Source organism: Marmota flaviventris, chromosome 4, assembly GCF_047511675.1.
Source record: "Marmota flaviventris isolate mMarFla1 chromosome 4, mMarFla1.hap1, whole genome shotgun sequence".
In the NCBI taxonomy this organism is placed as follows: Eukaryota; Metazoa; Chordata; class Mammalia; order Rodentia; family Sciuridae; genus Marmota; species Marmota flaviventris.
Window position 1 is genome coordinate 74189988 of NC_092501.1, and position 27318 is coordinate 74217305.

At 35.9% G+C, this 27318-nt stretch overlaps 1 protein-coding gene across 5 annotated transcripts in view; it reads left to right on the plus strand.

Annotated features, from left to right (window-relative positions):
• The window catches only part of Parg (poly(ADP-ribose) glycohydrolase), a 114008-nt gene extending 99274 nt beyond the window's left edge, over positions 1–14734 (plus strand). For 2 of the 5 annotated variants that reach the window (XM_027947898.2, XM_071611273.1), the window contains exons 17-18: positions 9649–9777; positions 10587–14734. In XM_027947898.2, coding sequence (XP_027803699.1) covers positions 9649–9777; positions 10587–10741 — 284 coding nt within the window. In that variant the 3' untranslated portion in view covers positions 10742–14734. The other 3 variants (XM_071611271.1, XM_071611274.1, XM_071611270.1) reach the window with 3 other exon arrangements.
• Positions 14735–27318: the final 12584 nt, after the last annotated feature.

Consider the following 27318-nt stretch of genomic DNA (forward strand, 5'->3'; position numbering starts at 1 on the left):
TTTGTGCAAAGATGAACTGTGGCTATCTCCAAGTGGATGACACAAGTGTTCTTTATTTTCTTTTTTAATAACTTTTTCTGTTGTGATCATATGTGTTTTATAACAAATATCTTATCAAAAATTTTTCATGGAGGAGGAACATAGCCATATGTAAAGCCTTAAAACTTTCTTTTATTAAAAATAGGACTCAGTATTTTTTAATATACTGTTGCATAATTTTACATGAGTCTCAACAAGTTATACCAGTTGAACTTGAATTTCTTTAATTGCCCATTGTTGTGTAGCTATTAGGAAAACATTTTTTATATACTAATTAATTCAATATACTTTTATTAACAACTTTCTGCCCCAGGCAACGATGGCCATAGGAGCCAGAAGGCAGAAAGAAGGTACTGGGGAAGAAGAAAGGATTTTGTGGCAGCCCTAGCAGCAACCAGTGGTCTCATGCACACCTATGCCACCAGTAGGGCTCTCTGCCCTCTTGCCTAGTGGAGACCATGGGAAAATGTTTTGAGTAAATTCAAACTCCTCTTACTTTGGGGGCTTCTAACCATAGACAGTTTCTGACTCACAGTGGTTCTTTATGATGATACAAAAGCAATACGTATTCAATAAAATGATACTTTAAATTTTGACTTTTGATTTTTTTTTTCCCCCCAGGCTAGTATATTACTCTCATGTGATGCTGACAGTGACCATAAACTGCAGCTCCCAGCCAGCCCCATAAGCATGAGGAGAAACAACTAATGTTCTACATTGTTGTGCTGCTAAACTGGGATGACTGGTACATTGGGTGATTAAATGAATTTTCTACTTAGGATATTTTTAACTATGGGTTTATCGGGATGTAACCCTATCCATCATGATTCAAGGAGCATCTATATTCTGAAGTAACTAGTCCCCACTTGGCTTTTAAATTTTTGTTAAAGTGGGATTGGGAATATAGCTTAGTGGTAGAGCACTTGCCTGGCATGCCCAAGACCTAGCAAGGACCCAGGTTTGATCTCCAGAAATGAAAAAAAAAAAAATTACGTCAGAATTTTATTAAAATTTTAGTATATTTATTCTCATCCCATTTGTATGGTGGCTACATCTTTATCCTGTGATCTTTCAAAGGTAAAGCAGTTCATGCTTTAGAGGGACTTGTCACACTTTGATCGCCTTGCAAACTCAATTTTCTGGGAAAGCCAGAAGTTATAATTTTGTAGATTATTTGGCTTTTTCTTGTTGTTAGAGTAGAAATGCTTTTTTTTCTTTCAGTTTTCTATATCATATCCTCAGTAGAGATTGTGGGGTGGATTCCTTTCTCAAATGTATCACTAGGCCCTAGGTACCATGAGATTTTTAGCAGATTTTAAATATTTCTAAAGGGTTGGATTTTTAAAAATAAATTTGCTTTTTTTATTATTTCTTATTGTATTATAGTTCCAAAATTATATAATATTCTACTTTTTGGAGTTTTTTTGAGCTTCTCTCTGTGACCTAATATAGTTAATTATTATAGATGTGTTGACACTGAAAGTGTCTCTGAAGGTTGTAGCGTTTACTCCATGCCTATAAAAATTATATACCTAAGCCAGATTTGTGGCACACACCTATAATCTCAGCTACTGTCGAGGCTGAGGAAGGAAGATCACAAGTTTAAGGCCAACCTAGGCAACTTAATATACCCTGTCTCAAAATAAGTATAATACATAGGGGCTGGGGGTATAGCTCAATGGTAGAGTGCTTGCTTAGCATGAATGGGGACCTGGATTCAATCCCCAGTAAGAGAATAGGGGAAGGATTCTCTGGTTATCACCTGAGGCTTTTCATGCTTCTGATTTTATCTGCTTGCTTCATGAAGACACTGAGTAGTGCTTTAAAGTTCTTTCTCCTATTGTGATTTTTGTCAATTTCTTCTTGCCTTTCCTTCATTGTTTAATTTTTACTATGTCCATAGAATGTTGCCTGATTTGTGAGAGATTATACTGTTGGCCAATTTTCTGTATTTATTTTTGTTTTGCAAGTGCTAGGGATTGAACCCAGGCACTAAGCATATGCTCTACCACAGAGTTATACATTACCAGCTCTTAAAGGTATCTGGAAACTATAGTTCTCTGAATTTTCTTTTCTATCCCCATCTCCTACCTTTGGTGCCTAAAAGTGACTTGCAGATAAATCTGTCCAATGAATTTCTTTTAACAGATTTATTTAGCAGCCTCTGCCTTTTATTAATCTAAAACTTGATATATTGTTTTGTAACCACCTCTCTATATCCAACTAGTTTTTGTAAGATTCTGCTCTGATGTTATGCCCCAGAAAGATCCCATTCTCCCTCCAAAAAGTTATGAATCAGGGTTGTTTCCATTAAAAGAGAACTAATGTATCTTATTCCTTCTGCCTAGAAGGGGATTATTGGCCAATTCTCTGAGATGGAGTTGCTCTCAGGGATGAATGATCTTGGGATCAGGTGCTGCCTGTGTGTGTGTTGATTCCTCTCCTGCCTGCTCTTCTCAGTGTGATGGCCTCATTCTCTTCTGTTTACATCAGTTGTTTCTGCATGGCAGGAATGGGTACCAAATAGTTCCAGGCTAACAGCACTACTGTTGAGTGGCCCAAGAAGAAGGACTCCTTGATTTAAAAATCCCATGGAAGTGTTATAATTGGACCAATTTGGATACCTTCCCATCACTGGGACCAAATTATCATAGTCAGTAAATATTTGATATATCCCTAGTGAAACTGAGAAGATTTCCAGTTGGTTTTCATGACATTTATATTAATAAGTGAAAAGTTTCTGAGATTTAGAAACTTGATATAAATTTATTTTCTTTCTGACCTAGTTTCCATTTATATCAAACCTAAATATGTCTTTACTAATTACTTTGCTATTTTAGAACCAAGATGGCTAAATTGCAAAACCAGAACAAAACATCATTAATCTGGAAAAGATTGGAACCTGGACAATGTTAATGAGTCATTTTTTGCTATACATGGTTGGCCTGGCCTAGCCCATTGACTGGGGTTTGTGGGAGGCATTTTAATGGAGGTGCAGAAAAGGTGACAGAAAATTGAAGACAGAGAATTATGCTCCAGGTTACCTCACTTTTCCTACCACAAGTTCCTCAGCACTTTGCTTCCTTTTGCCAGAATAAATCACCTTCTCCATTTCTCTCTCACTCTCGCGTGAGTAAGAATACTCCTTCTTTAACCTTCCTGTATTGACCTCTTTGTGGACCCAGGTCTTAGGTTAGGGTCTTATTAAAAATGTATATTCAGAAATGTCATAGGTAAGTGAATACTTGTTATCAGCACCTCAGAAATGGTGCTGAGGTAATGGAAATGGGAAACGGCTTCAGGAATTTTCTTTTTACTGTCTGGGAGTTGATGATCATTAACTATAAGAATCATTGCATTTTTCTTATTTTATTTGCCTAATTACTCTTTAGTTTGTTAGCTGCATGTTCAAGAATTGTAAACTAAGGTTTGTAGACAGGCTAACAAACCTAAAGAGAGAGCTAATGTCAGAACTAGCATTTAAACTTGGCTCCATTTTCCTCAAAGACTGTAGTGTGTTCACAATTATTATTCTTATTTTTGTCATTATTATTATTAGTTGAGAACATGTTGAGTGCATTCTGTGTTCCAAGAATTATACTAAGTACATTCTTTACCTACATATAAACATAGCCTATTAGAAAGGTTTTATTTTCATCTTTATAGATGAGACAACCAAGAGACAGAGAGAGGTAAGTAATTACCCTAAAGTTCACAGATACCAAGTGCCAGTGCCAGGATTCAAATCAGGATTGAAGCCAATATGTATGCTTTTATTATTTAATCTATATTGAATCTGGATATAAGAGTTGGAGAGTATATTGTAAACTGGGTGAAAGGCCCAACAATTGAGCCCCTGTCCCAGCCCTGCCACCGTGTGCCTTTTTTCTTTCACCAATAGGACTTTTTATTCATGACTGTTTTAAAAATCTGAATTTTAGATAGGTTCTTGGACTGGTGGTTCATATTCATAGGTTCATCCAACTTTAGTGTTTATCTCATCCCCAGTATCCTTTCCAGAACTGCTTTTACCATGAAGCTCCATGAATTTTCCTAATTCAAACTTAGACTTCTTCAGCATTTTTACTTTTCTAATGAAGATATCATAAAGAAGATAAATAGATTGACAAGCCTTTTATGTCTTTCCCAATGCTGTCTAGAACCAGTTAATTGACCACTTCTTTCAAATTATTTGTCTGTACCTCCTGAGTCATGATTTTCATCATCGTCTGGATTTGGCAAACTTGTTGAGCCATAAGAGGCCTTCCATAATCTAATTGTTGCTTTTTTTAGTAAAACAAACACAGAATAGGTGCAGCAAATGACCAGTGGTAGTCTTGACATCAACATCGTAACTAATGTTTTCTCAATATTTCTTATCTTGAACATAGCCAGTACTTTCACACCATACCAATATTTCTAAAAAAATAAATCAACCACTTTTTTTCTAGGCTTCCTTCTTGTTGCCTTAGGCTCTTGTTCTTACCTACCTCTGTTGTGCTGCTCAGAGAGCCAAAAGGCAACATTGAGCCTTTAGAAACCTCCATAATGGGAGGAGGGAGTGGGACAAGTCAAGATTAAGAAGAGTAGCCAGAGGACAAGAGCAGAAAAAGAATAGGAGTTGGCCTAGAAACGTGCTGTTTTGTGGAAACAAGCAAGTGCCTTGGGCTGGTGAGCAGTGTTTGGATTTTCAGGGCAACTACTGGTGTGAGAGCTCTCAAAAGAACTTGGGTTCACTAGAAGGGCATGGGTAGTGTTTTTAGGTCTGTACTGTTTGCCAAAATGCATTCAAATAACAGTAAACAGTGCAAGGAAGTTCTTGTAGCTGGCATGTGGTAAGATCTGCTTGACCTTGAGCAGAATGATGTGTCATGGCAGCCTGGAAGAAGAGGGGTGAGGGCATGAGGCCCTTGAGTCATACTGTAGGGGTTCAAGTCTCAACTCCACTACATTCTGATCTAAGTGACCTTAGATAAATTACTTAGCCTATTGGTGCCTATTATTTTAAAAACAAAATAATACTAATAATTACCTCATTCAGTTTCTGTAAGGATTAAAAGAAGTAATCCTTATAAGTTATAAGTCAGTGCTTGTAAAGCTCCTACAACAGTGTTTACATGCTGTAAGATCTCTCAGTGTTAGCAAGGGGTTACTAATATTATGTGCTGGTGGCCTCAACACCTGTGCGATAGTATCCATCATTTTAACCATTTTCTGTTTGATTCATTTATTGCAGTAGGACACTATAAATTGTTTTTTGAAGTTATTCACATTTATTTATATTTTCTTCATAGCTTAACACTGAATGCCAGAAAGAAAATTAAAACCAAACTCCCTGCAGGTTAATTTAAGTGATTATTTTGGCACCTAGTTGTGCTTGAAGTTAGAATTTCATGCTTTTGTGTCAGACTTGGAATCAATCCACATACGTTATTAGATTTGTGATTTATTCTCATCTACCTTTAGGTAGAAGATAGTTCATTTAAATCATGCAGCATAATTCTCTAGATTTACAAAGATCTTGGGAATATCAGAGAGAGTGAGTGAGGTCCATGTACTGTTGTTTAAGTGAGCTTTTGCCAGTGACTACTGATGTATCTAGGATTGAGATTAATTTATCTTCCTGGAAATTTCCTTTGTGTGTTTATAATCTAATATCTGATGATACATAGAGAAAAATTCAGTGATTATGGAATCTTAAACTCTGGAAGAGTCTTTAGGGATCATCTGATTCAAATGCTTTATTGTATAACAGAAAAATGAGGCCAAGAGGGTTAAGCAACTAGCTAGAGATAGCTAGCTAGCAGAGGATATGGACTAACTTTGAATCTTCTGTCTCCCAGTCCTAATTAGTCTAACATGTACTTATGGACTCAAACAGAAATGGATGTGAAATAAAAAATGTCATGCTTGGGGTTGGGAGTATAACGCAGTAGTATAGTGCTTGTCTAGCATGCCTAAGGCCCTGAGTTGAATATTCCCAGCACCACACACTCATGTACACACCAAAAAAAAAAAAAAAAAAAGTTTGGAGTGGGGGGAAACGTGTAAATTCATTTTACTCCTTTCTTTCTTTTATTAGGATCTAATCTGTTTTTGGTAATTCTGTCAAACTTGACCTCACAAACCTGTCCACAGTAGCAAAATGACCTGTGGAGCTTTTTTTTTTTTTTTTTTTTGGAGGGGGGTATAAATTCTAAAAGTAAATTTTAAATGTTTTTATGAATATTTTATTTTCATAAATGACAAATGACCAGTGATCTAATAGGAAATAGAACCGAAAGGACTTCTCTTCAAGTCTTTTTTTTTTTTAATAGGAAGCACTTAAAGCTAAATATTTATTCTTACTGAAAGGGAAGAGATTATACCTCTTGGTAGAGAAAGATGACATTTAGACATGTAGTTTAGGTTAATTAGAAACTTTTAAAATTGGGTGTAGTGAAGCTTTAATGTATGTATAAGTTGGATGAGCAGTTTTAATTAAAACTTACCTCTTTTGAAATTAACCAATTTCAGCATTCTGAAATTAATGAGATCTAGTCATTGGCACCTCCCAAGTTGTGGATACTCAATAAATATTAGTTTGGAAAACAATCTCATGTGTTATTATAATATAGATTCTTTCCCAAATTGGAAAATACTTGACTATACCAAATTTTCCTAGTTTGCCTTGAAACATTTTTTCCTTCATAACTTTTTAAACTATTTAAAAATCCTTTCAGGTTCAATCCCCAGCACCACCAAATAAAAAAAAAAAAAACTAAAATCCTTTCAAATTTATAAAAAAATAAAAATAATTAACCTGTTGCTGAATATGTAATGTTTATGTCTATACACATGCACACAATTTTTTTCCTGAACTATTTGAGCTAAGTTACATACATTATGCCCTCTAAATACAGCAATATATATTTCCTAAGGGAAAGGAGGAAAAAACTCTTAAACTTTAGTTATTAAATCTATATTATACATTAGTACTTTTTTCTATTGTTTATATTTTTATGTCAGATAACCTAATAAAGCTCTTTCTAGTCTTTTCTCCTCCAACAGAGTCTAGGGTCAGCTACATAATTTAGTTGCCACATGTTTTAGACTCATTTTTGAATTCATAGTATTTCCAAAACAGCCTTTGTCTTTTATGACATCAACATGTTTGAAGACTAACACATTCTTTGAGTTTACTATTTTTCCTCATGATGAGGTTAAGATAATGTATTCTTAATCAGAACCATTGCATCAGTAATAGTGTCTAGAAGCATTGGAGGATATCGGACACAATGTTGATTCTTTCCCCTTGACTTCACATCTACAAATGATCCTTTCCTCATCCAGTATTAACCATGGTTGATTACACAGAGAAGTTGTTCCTATTGTGGTACCCCCTCCTTTACGTATCTAATAGATATTAATCAAGGGTACACATTTTTTAATGGTTTGTAATTAATTGATTGCTGTACTTCTAGTATTTTGGTGGTTAGCCCATCCAGATTTGGGTAATGGAAACTCCTTCAAACTCCCATTTTCTTGTGATAAGCTCCCACCAATTTTTCCTTTTTTTAATTAATTAATTAATTAATTAATTTTTTTTAGCACTAATCATTCTGGGCTCATCTTGTACCTGCCTGCCCCAACCATGGAATCAGGCATTTCCCTAGGAGTCCATTCCTTTTAGGAGGAACGGAATTAGAGACCACAGTCTGAGTACTCAGTGTATTTGGTGCTGCTAGAGTGTCTGTTTTTGCCCATCCAGCCAGCAGAGCTAGAAAATATGTGTATAAACACATATTCACAAATATGTCTCTAATTTAGACATCATGAACACACACCATTGTCTTCCTTTTTCTTTCTTTCTCCCCCAACCCCCACTGGAAATTGAACCCAGGGGTACTTTACTGAGCCACATTCCTAATCCTTTTTATTTTTTATTTTGAGATATGACCTCAATAAATGGCTGAGGCTGGCCTTGAACTTGTGATACTCTTGACTCAGCCTCTTAAACTGTTGGGATTACAGGCATGCACCACTGTGCCTGGCTGTCTTCCATTTTTATCCATCCTCGTGGAGTTATTTTTTGTCTTCCTTCATTCTATGTCTGTGTGTCCATTCTCTCATAGTGAGACTCTGAGCTCTGAGTAGCATCAACATATTTATCCTTTTGCTCATCCTCTAATACACTTAAAAATAGTTTCAGAATTGCTTTATATTTAATTACTATGGTAAACATTCCTAGCAAAAAGAGATGAGAATTTTTTTGCAGTTCTTTCCTAAGAATTTGGCTAAGACCAAAAGTGATCACATAACCATCTTCATAATTTCTTTCATTTTTTTTTCTTTTTTCTTTCCCTTCAGTGTAGTTATTTTAGTCACTTGAACTAAAAGTAGGCTAACTTGTTTTATTTTGCTTTCAGTTGTAGGTTCCTCCCCATTTTCATGTATATTAATGTTGAATATATAGAATATTAGAATGCTCTCAATCAAAATAATAAAAAGATATCCTCTGTGTGTTTACACACACACACACACATATATATATATATATCATATATATATGGGAGGAATAGACGAACTCTAGATAGGGCAGAGGGGTGGGAGGGGAAGAGAGGGGGCAAGGAGTTAGCAATGATGGTGGCATGTGATGGACAAGACATGAATTGGTGTGAACATACTTTATATACAAACAGAGATATGAAAAATTGTGCTCTGTATGTGTAATAAGAATTGTAATACATTCTGCTGTTATGTGTTTAAAAAATAAAATCAACTAAAAAAATCTACTTTTATTTAAAAAATTTTTAAAAAATTTTTAAATTGTAGACAAGCACTCCACTACTGAACTACAACCCCAGCCCTCCATAATGTTTTAATTTGACTCCCACCTTCTTTTTTTATGAAGTGAAAGATATACAATGAGCAAAAGGGCATTATTGTAACCATATTTAGTTTTGTTGTGGTTCAAAATAAATCCTACCTATGGAGATTACGCTTGCAAAGAAACTTGATTTTTGCAGACATATTTCAGGCTCATTGATTTGTAGCTTTGACTCTTGAAGATAGTGGGTCTTAGTTGTTTTCTATTCCAACATACTAGACAGTTACTGAATCTTCAGTAACACTGACTCCTGACTCCATGCTGCAGGAACATTGGCAGTACAAGCACAGAGGGATATTGTTTGGGAATTCTTCCTGTGGCATTGATGAGAATTGGAACCCCCCAAATACAGTGACTGTTTAATAAGACAAAATTATAAAATCAAGCAAGCAAACAAAACTATTAGTTCTGGATTAACAGAAGTAAATATAAATACCACCTCAGTGCCTTGATTTGCAGTTTCAGATGCTCTTTTCTTTATTTGTGATCCAAAGAAGGTATCTGTGTTGAAATCCTATGATTCAATGGTATTCTCAGCAGCATATCTGGAAAGTCACAGAGCTAGATGATTTATGCTTATTTTGTATTCATCATACGTAATAATGTGTATTTTATTTATAAATCTTGGATCTGGGATAAAGCTGTGATATACCAGCTACAAGTTAGCAGGTTGAAAGAATTAAAGATAACTTGATAGTAGAAGTATCATAATAGAGCTGTATCTTTTCTCTTTGCTATAGCTTTAATACAGATACTGGCAGCTGCAGCAGCTGAACGAGATGTGGTTTATTTTACCTTTGGGGACTCAGAATTGATGAGAGACGTTTACAGTATGCACACTTTCCTTACTGAGAGGAAACTGACTGTTGGTAAGTAGGAGGTAGTCTTGATACTTGGTAGCTAGATGGATTATACACCATCTAGGAGGAACACTTGCTAAATCTGGATGGATCATAGTGGATAAGAAGAAACAAGTGCATTACTTCAAGGGAATAGAACAAAGCTCTTAGAGGGACTGCATTTGTAGTCTATTTTTCTGGCAGAGTTTCATCCACAATTTTGAATGAGTATGTCAGCTTATTAAAGTCAAGAAACTGGAGTTACTTTCAATTTTTACTTTTGTGGGTATAGAAAACTAAAAGAGGGGCTGGAGTATAGCTCAGTAGTAGAGCTCTTGCCTAGCATATAGGAGGCACTGGGTTTGATTCTCAGCACCGCATATAAATAAATAAAGTAAAGGTCCATTGACAACTAAAAGAAAAAAAAATTAAAAGGAAAAAAGAAAGCAAAAAAGTGGAAGACATCTGAAAGTAAATTCAAACATAAGAAGTCTCAATCTGTGGTATTTATCAGATATGGAGTATGCTCATCCAGTGTGATTACTACTTTAGGAGCTGAATGTATAACTAGGATTGCATGAACTCCCACAACAGGGTGTGGACAGTTTACCATATGTAGGCTGATGTTATCATGAGCTAAGTTGTTTTCTTTAAAGTGTTTGTAAAATTTTTAAGTTTATGCCAGGAAAGCCTTTTAAACATAAGAAATTCATACTGTAGTTTCAAAAACCAAATCTGAGCATGTGCTCTTTAGATTATGACAAAACTCTAGTGTTCTTTTGAAGCTTTTTCCATCCACATACCACACATGCAAATTGTTCTGACCATTTACCCTCCAGGAGAAGTGTATAAGCTATTGCTTCGATACTACAATGAAGAATGCAGGAACTGTTCTACCCCTGGACCAGACATCAAGCTTTATCCATTCATGTACCATGCTGTTGAGTCCTGTACAGAGACTGTTAACCAGCCAGTACAAAAGACAGGGACTTGAGGAGCCAAGTGAATAGAACCTCCTCCCACTGCTCAGAGACATCCTGTTTGAATTGTCAGGTGTAATATATGAATGACTTAAGTTAATGTAAGTGTGTATATAATCTACATTTGTAGTCAAGGATGTAATCCCTTCTAAACATATGCAATTGTCAGTTTGTACATCTAAACTTTCCCCATCCTGACTTATATGGGCTTAGATATGTTATCTTTCCGTTTTCTTCTATTTTAGTTTTCATTCTTTGATTTGTCTTTTGACCATAAGGTTTCTTGTAAAAATCTCCATGAAAGGCTGTGCTCAGCTATCGGGTTTCTTTATTCATGGATGTATATTATACAGATTGCTTCTGCAGCTTGCAGATGCCAGTGAGCCTGGGAAAAAGTTAAAATCCAGGAATCTCTGTAATAGAATTTGCTACAGATCTCCCTGTGAACCTTTCGTCCCAACACTAACAGGCTTATGTTGTGTGAATTTTTGAAAATTAAGAAGTTTTTTTTTTCATATATGTTACATAGTGCACATATCCTATGTTGTTCTTTATTTAAATCAGAATAATTTTCAGAAGTTGTTCTTTTAATACATCTGCTTTTATCTGTATGGTTTGTCTATCCATTTTATCCCAATCAATTTTTATTGACACTGTTTCTAGAAATTGACCAAGATGAAAGAAAATGTAGAGTAAAAGAGTTTTCCTCATATGGTGTAATGAAAACATATTCAAGAGGGTTGAAGAGTTTTGTTTGTTTGTTTGAGTTTTGTTTTTTTTTTTTTTGTTTTTTTTTTTAATTAGGATCAATATTTGTTCTGTGGTGCTTGAGGCATTTCATATAACCAAAGTTTGGGAACCAGAAACTTCATGCTGATTTGTACTACATATTGAAGTTTTTCTGGTATTCATAGGTTATATAGTTGATAATTTTTCATTAATAAATCATTTGTCAGAAACTTCCATATCATCTATATTTTATATACTATATAAACATGATCTTTAAGTGTTTATGTGGAACACATAAAATCCAAATAAAACTGCTGTGGGGAATTTTAAGCTTTATCGGGGCTTTGTTTAAAATCTGTTATTCACAATTTTGTTCTTTTAAAAGTGGCAACAAAAATAAATAATGAAGTCTTTAGAAGATGAAACTGAAAGCCAAAGTCAAGTCTTGTGTTGAGTAGAGTTTAATCACAAAAACACTTATTTAGATTTTCAAAATAGTCCTAAATTATAGTGTTGTTCTGGTTTATAGTCAATTGTCAGGAAAAGCTGATGGAGATCAAATCCTGTTATAAGGAACATCAGTAGATGGCCTAAACTCCTGTTATCAGCACTGGAAGAAAAAAAAAAAAAATAGGGCCTATGCCAGTAACTCTTTTCTTCTTCTCTCTTTCTTCCTTTCTTTCATGTCCTTTCTTCTTCTTCTTCTCCTTCTCCTTCTCCTCCTTCTTCTTCATTTGGAAACAGGTCTCAGTCTGGTTTTGAACTCAAGATCTTCCTGCCTCAGTCTCCTGAGAGCTGGGATTTCAAGTGTTTACCATTACACCTGGCTCAGTATCTGCAACTCTTTATGTTTGTACAGAGATTGATAGGATAATAGGATTTGGTACCTGATGGCGGACGCTTGTCATTGATGAAGCTGTTTATCATAGTAACTAAGATTTTTAATCATCTCCTAAGTTTGAAGGAGTCTGGCTTTATTTCTGCTGATACTGAAGTCTCTTTCCCAGCCTAATCTGTGCTTTAATTAAGCATTTATGGTTATATTTCCTTTCCTTATTTTTCCATCCCTATGCTCTTCCCCTCTTAGTTGCTTACAGTGTTTCATGAACAGTGTTTGTTGGTTCTTGCAGTAGAGAAATTATGGATCCAGGTTAGAAGACTACCCAGCTCAGTATTCCAAAACACAGAAGCAGAGATTTTGCTCTTAGTTGTACAGCGGTAGTGATGGAGCCACCTACTAACTGCCTTGCCTCTCTTGCTGTTAAGAGATTTCTAAGAAACCTCTTGGAAGATCAGTTCTTCGTCCCAGTATGTCCTGACAGTAGGGCAGCTAACATGAGAGCTCATGCCTGACTTTTTGAGGAAGGAGGAAACATAGAGCAAACGTAGCTACTTTGTCATTAAAGATCCTCTTCAAAAAAGAAGGAGAAATTAACATTTGTATCTATTCTGAGGTGTTTAACAGTATCTTTTTACTCTCTTTTATACAGGGTTTATTGTTTTCATATTGTTACTCCTTTTTTCATGTAGAAATCTTAGATTTTTAATAAAGCTTTCTTTTCAATTTCTGACTAACTCATTCAGATCTGTAATAGCAACTTAACAAAACAAATGTCTAGTAATGGAAAGGACATGAGATTTCTAATTCAGGAAAATTGAGTTCAAATGCTGGCCATTTCTCTAGTTAATATTTTAACCTTGTTGAAATAAATTGATTTCTGACCTAACTTAGCTAGAAAATGGAATAAGTAGCACCTACTGGGAAATAAAACACAGTAAATTGAACACATACTTTGTGTTCAAAAATACATCAGTTGACCAGGAAACATAATGGAGTACCTACTATATATTAGCCAATCTGCTTGTTCTACAAATTTTAGCCTATTTTTCCAGGGAGTAACAGATGCCCAGAGGTTTGGGGTTATCGAACAAGCTCAACCTGAAGGAGTTCATTATGGAAAAGGGATTTGCTGTGTTATCTATGTAGGGATCTGATAGAAAAGGGCCCTGACACCCTTGTTACCTAGCAAGTTAAATATCCCTTATTGAAATACTTGGGACCAGAATAGTTTTGGATTCTAGATTTTTTTCCGATTTTAAAATATTTGGGTAAAAAATGAGATTTTTTTTTTTTTTTTTTTTTTGGAATGGGACCCAAGTCTAAGTGCAAAATTCATTTATGTTTCACATATACACATGGCCTGAAAGTCATTTTACATCACATTTTTAGTGCACTTGCACTTTGACTGGGGCTTATCACATGAAGTCAGATGTGGCATTTTCCACATAGTGTTGTGTTGGCACTGAGAAAGTTTCAGATTTTGGAGCATTTAAGATTTCCAATTTTCACATTAGGGGTTCTTAACCTGTGTAGTTAGTTTTTCATCATGAGTGACTAGTTATTAGTTAGGTACATTCAGTTGTTTCCAAAAGGATTATCTCTTGTTGCTGGTTGCAAAGGCATTTAGAGCAGGCATACTCAAACCAATATTTAAAAGGGAGATTAAAAAAGGAGATCTAACCCAGCCCAGTGATTGTTACTTCTCTCTAGTACATATTGCTCTGGAAACCAAAGTGGTTAAGCTGTCCGACTCCAGAATATAGTGAGCAAAATGTTGGGTCACATTTTTGGAAAACTTTCTCAACAGGAAGGAATATGGCTGCATAGATTTTTTACCTGTGTTCTTTCCCTTTCTTCAGTCTGTGTGGCTGTATGTTCATGTTTTTTGTTTTGGTTTGATTTTTTTTTTTTTTTTTTTTTTTTTTTAATTCTGATGCAGAAGACAATCTAGCATACCAACTTTTAAAGATAAGATTGAGAGGGCCTGCACTTCCTTCTCTCAAAACTGTGAATACCTCCCATCTCTTTGTTTGCAGGGAAGACCAAGTCTGGCCATTGCTGGTACATGATGAGCTCAGAAAATTAATCCTGTCATTTTGGGGGGATAAAGGGGGACATTCCAAAATGATACTTGCTAGAACAAACAGCTAAGATCCACTGACCCACTACTGCCCTCTGTCCCAGCAAAATGTCCTGAGTCCCTGCTCACCAGATACTACATAGATCAATTGTGCCTTCAGTTGGAAGGTTTCCCAGACAAGACAACAAAGCTGCATATGTTCATCTGGTAATTGGCTTTATTGCTCCTGACTTTATTTTAAATGTAAGGTTAATGTGTCATGATGATTCTGGACTTGGGGATAAGGAGAGGTCTGTACTGATGTTTACATGATTTTGTAGGAAGAGAATAAAAGAAATTTGGATCCCCTTGTCACTACCTCTTTTTTTCTGCAAATAATTAAGCCATTTTTCATGTAAAATTTTGTGTGCATGCTCTCAGTGAAAACATGTAGAGTATGTCTTAGGGATTTGGTGAACATTTTTACATGTAGATTTGCCATTCCACCTATAAAGTTGTACATAAAATTTTAGTATCTGGGGAAAGAAACATGTTCATGCCAGAATTGTTAACAGCCTCAAACCAGACTCTCATTTGTCTTAAACCCATTTAAAGATATTTTCACTATAATCTTGACCTCGTGTGATTTCAGAGTATTCATTAATTTCACAGATGGCAGTGAGCATTTTTTCACATGATAGCATTTTTGAAATCAAAGCACTTGTAAAAAATTCCAGTTTTTTTAAATTCTAATTAGTTTTGCATGACAGAAGAATGCACTTTGACACATCATACATAAATGGAGTATAATTTCTCATTCTGGTTGTACATGATGTAGAATCATACAGTCGTGTAGTTATATATGTACATAGGGTAATAATGTTTGATCTTAAAATCAGCATACTGTAGTTTTTCTTAATGCTACATAAAAATTAAGGTGTATTACTATCTAAGACATCTTATATATGAGGAAACATGGCAACTTAAGTGACAACCATGTGTCAGTCTCTTTTTAGCTATGGTAACTGTGCCCATATTAAATATCAAATTTATACTCTTAGCAGAAATGGAGACAATCACTACAGAGAAAATCATGATTATTGTAAAATTCTATAGTATTACTTAGACTGGTAGTCAAGAACTTTTTTTGTTTTCTTTTTAAGGAGCATTTCGGACAAATACAAAAATAAAATAGGGTAATGAATCTCCATATCCATCACCCATCTTCAACAATTATCAATTCATGGTTAAATTATATTTCTACCAATTTCTCATCCCAAAAAGGATCCAAGAATGGTGGGACATATGTGTAATCAGCCACTCTTGGAAGCTGAGTCTGGAGGATCAGTTAACTCAAGAGTTTGAAGTCAGCCTAGGCAACATAGATCCTGTCTCTTTCTAATTATTTTTAAATGTAATCATCATATATAGATATAAAATTCAAGACATAGACAGGGGCTGGGAGTGTTGCTCAGTGATAGAGTGCTTGCCTAGCACACGTGAGGCACTGAGTTTGATCCTCAGCACCGCATAAAAATTTAAAAAAGGTATTGTGTTCATCTACAACTAAAAAAAATGTTTTAAAAAAGATATTCTTTCTGATGAGTATAGCTAAAAACCCTGATCATTGTTTGTAAAACAAATAGTCCAAGTGTGGTGTTGTGCACCTGTAATCCCAGGGACTTGGGAAGCTAGAGGCAAGTTTAAGGCCAGTCTCAGCAATTTTTGAGATCCTGTCTCAAAAAGGACTGGGGACATAGGTCAGTGGTTCAGTCCCCAGTACCAGGAAGACTTACAACTGAAAAATAAGCAGACTGCTAGAGACTTTGGGAATTAAGGAAAAATACAGTTGATGAGTTTCTTGGATTTTGTATTGTCCCAGATAACCCATACTGGATCTTGGAGAAACCAACAATATGAAGATACTGATTGCAGACTTAAAGGCCTAAGAAAAGTCTCCTCCCTTTAAAACCAAAGACTAGGAAAGGGGCAACCTAAGCATGACCAAAAAAAAAAAAAAGTAATACTACTCTATCTAACCAAATACCACATAACAAAAACACCCCCCACCATCAAATACTAGGTATGGAATCTAACTGTCTATGTTCTTTGGTTTGTGACAATGTGTTCCCAACTACCACACTTCAAGCCCAAGCAGGTGGTAAAGAAAATCTTTTCCCAACACAATGTGAAAATAATACATGGGAACACTGGAACTCTACTTCCTAAGGGTAGCAAGACTCCAATTCCCTTACTTATTAGGTGTTGTCTGAGGAAGCCTAACCAAAAGACTTGTCTCTACCACTCAACTGAGACCACTCACTTCCACTCCATCTTCCTAGCCTAGCCTATGAATTCCAGCCCCTATTCAGCAGTAACAGACCCCCTCCCGCTAGATATCAACAGAGGCAGAAGATCCTGGATTCCATCTCCACTTGACTATGTAATAAGGAAGTGTCTTTCACACCCTACTCAAAGATTGTAATAATGTCAGGTGCTAAAGCAAGTTTTAATATGATCCAGAGTCTCATAACTATACAAAATATTCACATTTCAATCAAAAATCACTCATGCACAAACCAGAAAGATTTTAGCCTGAATGACAAAAGACAACAGACAGTAACACTGAAATGACAAAAATGTTAGAATTATCTGACAGGGGTTTTAAAGCAGCCTTCATAAAAATCCTTAAAAAAGTAACTTTGTACACACTTTAAATAAATGAAAAAGACGGTCTCAGCATGGAGGTAGAAAGTCCCAAAAAAATAAGAACCTAATGGAAATTTAGAACTATACAGTACAATAATGGAGGTGGGCTCAAGAGAATAATGACTGAGGAAAGAATGAATTTGAAGATAGAAATTAGCCAAATCTGAACAAAAAAGAAAAAAGTAGACTGTGGGGGGACGAAACATCAACTTTTTTGAAACTGTAATAGAAATCTCACTTTCATTGTAGTCCTGGAAGAAAAGGAGAAAGAAGATAGGAGTTCAAAAGTATTCAAAGAAATAATTTCTAAATTTTTCCCAAATTAGCAGGTGTGATGGCACATGTCTATAATCCCAGCTTCCAAATTTGTCAAACAAAATAAATCTATAGATTAAGAAAGCTGAGTGAACTCCAAAAAACACTCCCACAGCACATACTAAAACATATCACGATCAATTTTCTCAGAACTAAAGGAAAAAAATCTTGAAAGTACTGACAAAAGGACATATTACATAAGATAAACAATGCAAATTACACTGAATTTCTTACCAGAATTCATGAAGGCCAGATGGGGATAAGGGGAAACCAATTCTCAGATAAAGGAAAGCCAAGAGAACTTGTTGCCAGCAGACCTGCAGACCTGCATAATAGAATGGTCACAGGAAATAATTTTTTTAAAAAAACTTGGACTATGAGAGAGGAAGAACTGAAAGAGTAGAAAATATGGGTAAGTAGAATAAACTCTTTAACTTTCCCAAATGATATCTATTGAAGCAAAATTAATAGCTGTCTATTGTAGTTTTCCATGTTTATAGAGGAATTGATTTTCAATTACAAATATGAGAGAGTAAAGAGGCATAAAGAGAGGCAATGTTTCTGTACTTCACACAAACTGGTAAAATGGTGGCAACAGTAGACTATTGTAATAAGCTGTACCTATACAATGTAGTATCTAGACCAACCCTAGAAGGGCTATAAAAAGAGATACATTTAAAACCACTATACATCAAGGTAAAATTCTAAGAATAAAAAATAATCCACAGGAAGGCAGAAAAAAGAAAACAAAACATTGGAACAACCAGAAAACAAATAATGGCAAAAGAATCAAAGGTTAGTCTTAGAAAAAAATAATAAAATTGATAAGCCTCTAGTTGGGCTAAGAAAAAAAATGCAAAGTTGCAAATTGCTAATATTAGAAATGAAAGAGGGAACATCACTATATATTCCATCATATTAAAATGATAATAAAGGAATATTATGAATAACTTCATGCCCACAAATTTGATAAGCTGTAAGAAATGGACCAATTCCTTGAAAAAAATATCTTGCTAAAAAGTCACACAAAAAATAGAGAATATGAAGCCAGGCATGGTGGCACATGCCTGTAAACCCAGCGGCACAGGGGGTTGAGACAGGAGGATCACAAGTTCAAAGCCAGCCTCAGCCTCCTTGAGGCACTAAGCAACTCTAAATAAAATATGATGGGCTGGGGATGTGGATCAGTGGTTGAGCGCCCCTGAGTTCAATCCCTGGTACCCACCACCCTAAATATGAATTGTCCTATCTCTAGTAAAGAAATTTAATCAATAATTAATGATTATCTCGAAATAGCAGATGTCCCAGATAGTTCCTGGTGAATCTCCCAAATATGTAAGGAAGAAATTAAACCAAGTATCTATGATCTATTCCAGAAAATAGATGCCAAAGGAATATTTTTCTATGAGATCAGCATTACCCCAATAACAAAGTTGGACAAAGAAAAGGAAAGTATAAACTGACATCTCTCAAAATATAGAAGCAAAAATTCTCAACAAATTATTAGTTAATTGAATCCAACAATATATTGAAAAAAAATTTGCATCATGAGCACATAGGATTTATCTTAGATATACAAGACTGGCTCAAAATTCAAAAGCTATTCATGTCATCACCTCAATAGACTAAAGAAAAATAGCAATCAAATTATTAAATGCAGAAAAAAGCATTTGACATAATCCAATTTCTATTTATGATTTTTGGTTTTTGTTTAGGGCGGGGGTTGGTTGTTTGTTTTTGTTTTTGGTACCGGGAATTGAACCCATGGTTCTTAACCACTGAACCACATTCCCAGCCCTTTTTTATATTTTATTTTGAGACAAATTCTACCTAAGTTGCTTAAGGCCTCCTTAAGTTGCTGAGGCGGCTTTCAAGTCATGATCCTCCTGCCTCAGCCTCACAAGCTGCTGGGATTATAGGCATGCACCATCATGCCCTGCCCTAGTCATGCTTTTATTTTTTTTTCATTATATTTTATTTTATTTAAAAATTTTTGGTATTGGGGATTGAATCCAGGGGTGCTTAATTGTAAAGCCACATCACCAACCCGTTCTTATTTTTTATTTTGAGACAGGGTCTCGCTGTTGCTAAATTGCTGAGGCTGGCTTTGAACTTGCAATCCTCCTGCCTCAGCCTCTGCTTATTCATGATTTTAGAAATACCTCAGCAAACTAGGAATAGAAGAAGAACTTCCTCAATATGATAATGTATACAGAGCCTTGGCCAATATGGTTAATGGTAGGAAACTTAAAGCTTTCTTGCCACACTCAGGAACAAGGCAAGGGTGTTCCCTCTCACTATTGCTTTATAACATCATACTGGAAGACCTAGCTAAAGCAATAGGACAATAAAATATATTCAGAATAGGAAGGAAAAAGTAAAACTATCTTTGTTTACAGATAACATATTTATGTAGAGTCCAAAAGACTCTACAAAAAAATCCCCAAGGTTGTAGGATATGATTTTAATATATGAATGTCAATCGCTTTCCTATATACCAGCAATGAACAAATAGAAGAAATACACATTACCATTTATTAGTGTCCTCTCAAATGAAATAGGCATGAAACTACCAAAATATGTTTAAGATATGAGTAAAAATGCAAAACTCTAATGAAACATCAAAAATTAAAAAATTTGAGAGATGTTCCATGTTCATGGAGATTCCATGTTCATGGATAGGAAGACTTGATATTGTCAAGATGCCATTTTTCTTTCAACCTAGTCTATAGATTCAATACAATCCCAATCAAAATCCCAGCAAGTGATATTGTGGTTATTGACAAAATGATTCTACAGCTTATATGTAATGAGAGTGATGGCCAGCATCTCACTGCGGAGCCTGGTGGGGGGGGGGGGGGCTTCTTTTTCCTGCAGAGGAGGGTGTAAGCCACCTGAAAACTTAAAATCTCAAATAATTAGTGAAGAACAAAACATAAAGAGTCAGAAATATATTTACAAAAGCAGAGCCCCTGATAGATCTAGTCCACATGGGTGCTGGAACTAGACAAAGGAGAGATGGCTCCAGTGGTTTATTTAAGGGGGTACATCAAAGGCCGGGATAAGGTTTCAAGGGCAGAATCTTGCTTTGTGATGTTTTGCAGTCAGCAGGTTAATTGACATCTTGGCAGGTCACACCCATCTCAGGTGCTGTGTGGGATTTTTGGCAGAGCTTGAGGGGGAAGTTCACCTGCATCAGGTGGTCAATCTCTGTGGGGGTGCCACCAGAAGTTCCCAATGCCAGACTTATCCCCTCATTAGTCTATAATGTGCAAAAGTCCACACACAGCCCATGGATGGCTCTCAACATTATATGGAGAGGAAAAAGATCCAGAATAGCCAATTTAGTATTGAAGGAGAAGAACAAAGAGGACTCACAGTACCTGTGTCAAGACTTACTATAAAGCTACAATAATAAAGACTGTGTAATATTGGAAAAACAATTAACAAAATAGACCAATGAATCAGAAGATCTCAGAAGTAGATCTACACAAGTGTGGTCAACTGTTTTTTAACCAAACAATAAAATGTAGCAAGGATAATCTTTGCAGGTGATGCAGGAACAGCTGGATTTTCATATGTAAAAAAATAAATAAATCTAGACATAGACATTATACCCCTTAAAAAGTTAACTCAGCATGTAGCATAGTCCTAAACATACAATGCAAACTATAAAACACTAGAAGAAAACCTAAGCAACTTTGGTGATTACTTTTAGATACAACACTAAAAGCACAATGCAGAAAATAAATAATTGATAAGCTTGGTTCATTAAGATTAAAAATTTCAGCTCTGCAAAACACAGTGTCAAGAGAGAAGACAAAGTAGAGAGTAGAGGAAATATTTGCAAATGAAATGGTTAAAGGATTCATACCCAAAATACACAAAGAATCCTTAAAACTCAACAATTAAAAAACAAGAAGAAATGAACAACACAATTAAAAATGGGCCAGAAGGGCTGATGAGAGTGTGGAGCAATAGGAACTCTCATTTATTGCCAATGTCAATGCAAAATGGTATAATCACTTTGGAAAATACTTTGACAGTATCTAAAAAAAATTAAATATACTCTTTCCATACAACCCATCACTAATACTTTTTAGTATTTACTCAAATGATTTGAAAACTTAAGTTCACACAAAAACTAGCACACAGATGTTTATAGCAGCTTTATTCGCCATTGCCAAAATTTGGAAGCAACCAAGATCATTTTTTTGTGGACTAAAGTGGAAACTGTGATATATCTAGATAATAAAATACTATTTTGTGCCAAAATAAAAAAAGCTATTGAGCCTTGTAAAGACACAAAGGAAATGTTAATGCATATTACTAAGTGAAAGAAGCCCATCTGAAAAGACTACATACCGTATGTTTCCAACTTTATGACATTCTGGAAGGGAGAAAACTACAGAGGCAGTAATATCAATGGTTGCCAGTGGTTGGAGGTTGGGGAGGGAACAAATGGAGCACCAAGGATTTTTAGAGCAGTAGAACTACTGTGTACCATACGTTAATGGTGGATACATGTTATTATTCAGTTGTGAAAACCCATAGAAAATATTAAATGCCAAGAGTGGACCCTAATATAAACTGCAGACCCTGTATGATTATAATGTAGGTTCATCGACAGTTAACAACAGCTATGGTATGGTTTGTCAATAATGGGGGATTGTGAAAGCAGGGAACAGGAGGTATTTGGGAACTGTATTTTCTGCTTAATTTTGCTGTGGACCTAAAAATTACTATAAAAATAAAGCTTATTAATTTTATGAAGCAACAAACTTAAGCCTTAATACATCAACAGTTAAATTATCTATAAAGGCATTAAATATAGCTGGACACAGTTGCACATGCCTGTAATCCCAGTGTCAAAGGCTGAGACAGGAGGATCACAAATTCAAAGCCAGCCTCAGCAATTTAGTGAAGACCTACGCAACTCAGTGAGAACCTGTCTAAAAAAAAAACATTAAAAAGGGCTGGGGATGTGGCTCAGTGGTAAGTGCCCCTGGGTTCAATGCCTGATACCAAAAAATAAAACAAAATGCATCTAAATTTCCTTAAAAAAAAAAAAGACATTAAAAGCTGAGTGTGGTGGCGCATACCTATAATCCCAGCAATTCAGGAGGTTGAGGCAGGATGATTGGGAGTTCAAAACCAGCCTCAACAAAAGTGAGGCACTAAGCAACTCAGTGAGACCCTGTCTCTAAATAAAATACAAAATAAGGCTGGGGATGTGGCTCAGTGCTGGAGTGCCCCTGAGTTTAATCCCCAGTATCCTGTCAGTATGAGAGAATAAATGCTTTAAAAAATCAATATTCTGCATATAAGGTAACCTTAAGGTTGTTGTTGAAAAGTCCCACCTTCCTGCTTTTAAGATCTGCTTTTAGTCTCTGCCATTCTGAAATTCCACTCTGATTTTCTTTGTATTTATTCCACTTAGTGTTTATTGCGCTTTCCTTGTTTCATGTTATTTGTTAGTCCTAGAAAATTCTCTTCAGACATCTTACCTCTTCCATTTTCCCTATTCTTTTCTGAACCTCTAATTGGACTTATTTTAGATCTCATTTGACCTTCGTTTCTCTTAAATAATGATTTTAAATGTAAAATAAAGATGCTTTATTGTCCACGTTGTCCACAGCTTTACCCAGCCTGATGGCTCCTCCCATACTACTCCCCCAGGAGTGAGACAGCAGCTCTCAGCCTCTGACTTCAAGGAGAGTGGGGCAGCTATGTGAGTCCCACATGCTGGGTAGAGAGGGCCTGTTAGTGGTCCCTTGCTAGGAGAAGGGAAGACCCTCAAGATGCTGCTTCCCTAGAAACCCTTTGGCAGAGAGGCCTGGAAGATGAGAGAGAAGGTCTGAGTAGGTGACAAAAAACATGGGTGACTAGGCCAGAGGCTGAAGGAAGGAGGAGGGTGTGGAGTTGCCAGGAACAAACCAAAGGTTTGCTCAGGGCCACCTCTAGCAAGTGAGAGCTGCTGCTATGTGCGGTATAGGAGATTTAGAGGCTGTACAGCCAGTAATTAGGGCTTTTCCCAAGTGAGGACAAGAGGAAGAGTACCAGGAGTGAAGAGAGCTCTCCCTAGCTCCTTCTGTCTCTGGAGAGTTTATTTCCAGGGAGGTAGATGAGATCATAAGTCATCCCCCTTCCCTTCCAAGCCTCCTGCTCTATTTGCCTAGTTTGGTTCAATGCCCGTGTGGATGTGGGACCCTTTAACAAAGGATATTGAAGGTGGGTGGAATAGCAAGAGAATCAAGAAACCATTCTAAGAACTTTTTATAATATCCCCAAATTGGAAACAACACAAATGTGATCAGGAGAATAATTAAGCAATCTGTAGCATATTCATATAGCCCAAAAATAAACTGAATGAATTACTGATAAAATTACCAATAACATAAAAGTAACATGAATGAATCTTTTTTTTTTTAAGTTGTCAACATCACATTTATTTATGGCAAAGAGCTACAAACTGAAATCCTCAATTCTGGCTGGTGGGCCACATAAACATTTAACATTTGAACACAACATGAATGAATCTTAAAAACATCATGCTAAGTGAAAAAAGACTACACAAGAGTATATAACGTATGTTCCATTCCTATGAAAATTCTAGAACAAGCAAAACCAATTAATGATTGACAGAATAATGGTTTTACTGTGGGTATGGGATAGTGTTAGGTAGGTTAGTCAGCCATAAACAGGTGGGTAGAAGGAAGGACAAGGAAGGGCAGTAACTTTCAGGGACAACTTAGACATATTCATTAAGAAAAATCCACGAGTCACAAGACTTAAAACCATAGGGAAGCTTATTGGGACAGGAAAGCATCTGGAAAATGTGAACTGTAATGTCGAACCTTCCCCAACACACAATCATAATATCCTAAGGGAACTAATTCTCAAAATCATGGGTGTTTTAGTTAGCTTTTTGTGGTTGTGACCAAAATACTTGACAAGAACAACTTTATTTGGGGCTCATGATTTAAGAGGGCTCAGTCCATATACTGCTGACTCCATTGCTTTGGACCTAAGAGCACATCATGGAGGAAGGGGCCCCTTGGAGGAAAACTGTTCAGCTCATGGTAGGGTTAGGAAGCAAGGGTTGGGGGCAGGAACCTTAAGGAATATGCACCCTTTCAGGGCACACCTCAGTAACCCACTCCTCCAGCTATGTCCTACCTGCCTACAGTTACCACCAAGTTGGTCCATTCAAACTAGAATGAACTGATTAGACTACAACTCTCTTAACTTCATAATTTCACCTCTGAATATTCCTGCATTAAAGGAGCTTTTGGGGAATGTCTCATATCCAAAACATAACAACAGGGAACCTTGTCAAAGCAGACAAGCATCTCTGTAAAATGGGAACTGTGATGTATAATCTCCCCAGCCATGGGTAATTATAATCTTTTAAGGAAACTTGCCCCAAGACCATGTAAACAGCTGTCCCTGTGACCAAGTCATCACCAAAACAGTGTCACAACCTCCCCCTGTGACTAAGTCATCAGGACCCTTGCTTAGGAAATTTGCTGAGGGATATACCAAGGGTCAATTAACTACTTAGTGGAGTATGAGAAAATAGGACAAGAAAAAAGGAACTCAAAAACCTTAAAAAACACAGACTCTGTACAGGCTCCTCAACCTTTCTGAATATTTGTGCACTTCACTGTGTGTAGATTTTACAATTAAATACTATAAAGAAATATTGACCTTTGTTTAATGATATGCATGATGAGGCATTTAAGGAGAATTGTACTGATTGTGTACAATTTAATTTGAGACGCATAAGAAATAATATGGATTAATGGATGGATAGAGGAATCTTTTCACCAATATGTGATAAGCAAAAAGTATAAAATGTTAATGGTAGAATCTAAGTATATGAATGTTCACTGGAAAGTTTTTTTCAACTTTTCTGTATATTTGAACATCCTCACAAAAATGCTAGAGAAAGGAAGAAGAGTGGCTTTCAAAACCTGGGTTATAAAAAGAAAAAAAAAAACAAGAAAAGTAAATGGAGGATGTTGGAAGACAAAAGAAACCCCCCAAAAGAAGCTAATAAAAGAAATGGGGCCAGGTATCACAACAGTAACAGAACTTTGCTGTTATATAAATGGAGGATACATGAAATCTCCCCTCACACATGTCTTTCCTGCAAGCCAAATATTAAGGGAAATGCAATTGCCTATGTATTGACAGAATGTAGAAGGGATTCTTGAGGTAGGACTCTTGTAATCCACTCCAACCTACCCATCCTATTCATGGAATGCATTCACACTTGAAGCTGTCATCTGGAAAGTAGAAAAGGAAGGGGAAGGGAGGGCAGGGGAGGGGAAAACAGAATATTTCAGCTAATAAACAATTCTCTAAAACTATGAAGCAAAAGAAATCTGTAACATCATTCTAAACTGTGTTCATTATTAATTTAATATAATCATATAAAGATTGAAAAAGTACCTTGGATCAGAAGTTGAAAACTTAGGAAGAGAAATTGGCAAAGAACAAAAGAAATGAAACTAGTTGATTGAACTCAGGGTAAGGAGGGGATGATAAAGCCATAGCAGAAGGGAAAACTAAATTTCCCCATGTCCAAGGGAGAGTATTTGACTAAATGCAGATCTTATAGAGTGTTGAAGATGAGTAGGAAAACATCCAAGAAAATTTAAAAATAAGATTAAGAAATTTGAAAAGGATCAGAGAGGAAAATGACTAAAACAGAAGACACATAAAGAAGATCCAACATAAAACTGTACCACCAATGAAAGGAAATCCCAAAGTGCCGCAGTCTGGCTGGGCACAAAATCACGAGCCACTCAAGCAGGAACAAAGTTTATTTTTTTGAAACTGCCGCCAATGTCCGGTACCGCCCGGGAAGATTTTTTCCACCCACGCGGCCTCCTCCCAGACCCGCAGAGAGAGCTCCTCCCCCGGAACTCCCTCCTACTGTACTTCCCCAACCAATGGGAACTCTCCAGGAGTCCCGTAGCCGGCCTAGGTGAACAGCAGGAGTCCAATATCCATATGAATGCAAATCTTAACATAATCATATCATCTCAATGGCTAGCTGGCGTCACCTTTAGACTAAAAATGCCATGCATCATATACTTGGCTCTTAGCACCAAAGAAGTACATTTCTTGACAGAGCTGTGTCATACCATCCTTTGGGCCCTCTCCTGGAAAAGTAGAATCAAGTTCCAAATAATGCCTTTTAAATTATATCTTCTAGTATTATAGATGCATGACAGTGCTGTATCATATCCTGGCACCTGTTTTTTGATGCATAAAATGACCATGCTTTATCAGAGCTGTTTTTAATGATTGTACTCTAGAATGTTTTCTTTTCAGATGACAATTGAGAAGCTAATAAAAGAAATGGGGCCAGACATCACAATAGTAACAGAACTTTGCTATTATATAAGTATAACATAATAACAAATTTTATATGATTTTTAATATAAATATATGTACATATATAATTTGAATTTTTAGAAACTTCAGCTGTGCTGTCAACTTTGGAAAAAAAAAGTATCCCAGTTTACCATGTTGAGTTGGCATTGTATAGAAATTAATAGCCTTATTGGTCTAGAAACACTAACTAATTTTTTCCATTTGTACGTGGATTACATGGTATTAAATATGTAAAGTCTTATCTACATGGGCTTGATTACAAAAACTAATTAAAAAAAAGAATATCCAACATACATATATTAAGAATCTCTGAAGACCAAAAAACAGAACTAAAATTTAAACTATAACCCAGTTATCAGATATGTGTATTGGAAGTATTTATCCAAGTTGTGGCTTGTTTCCTTTTCTTAAAAGATATTTTGAAGTGCAATGAAGTAAAGTTAATTTCTAAATATTCAATGGCTTGTCCTGTTTGTGTCTGATCTAGTACACTGTTGCCTGACCAAAGTTCACAGAGATTTTTCTCCTAT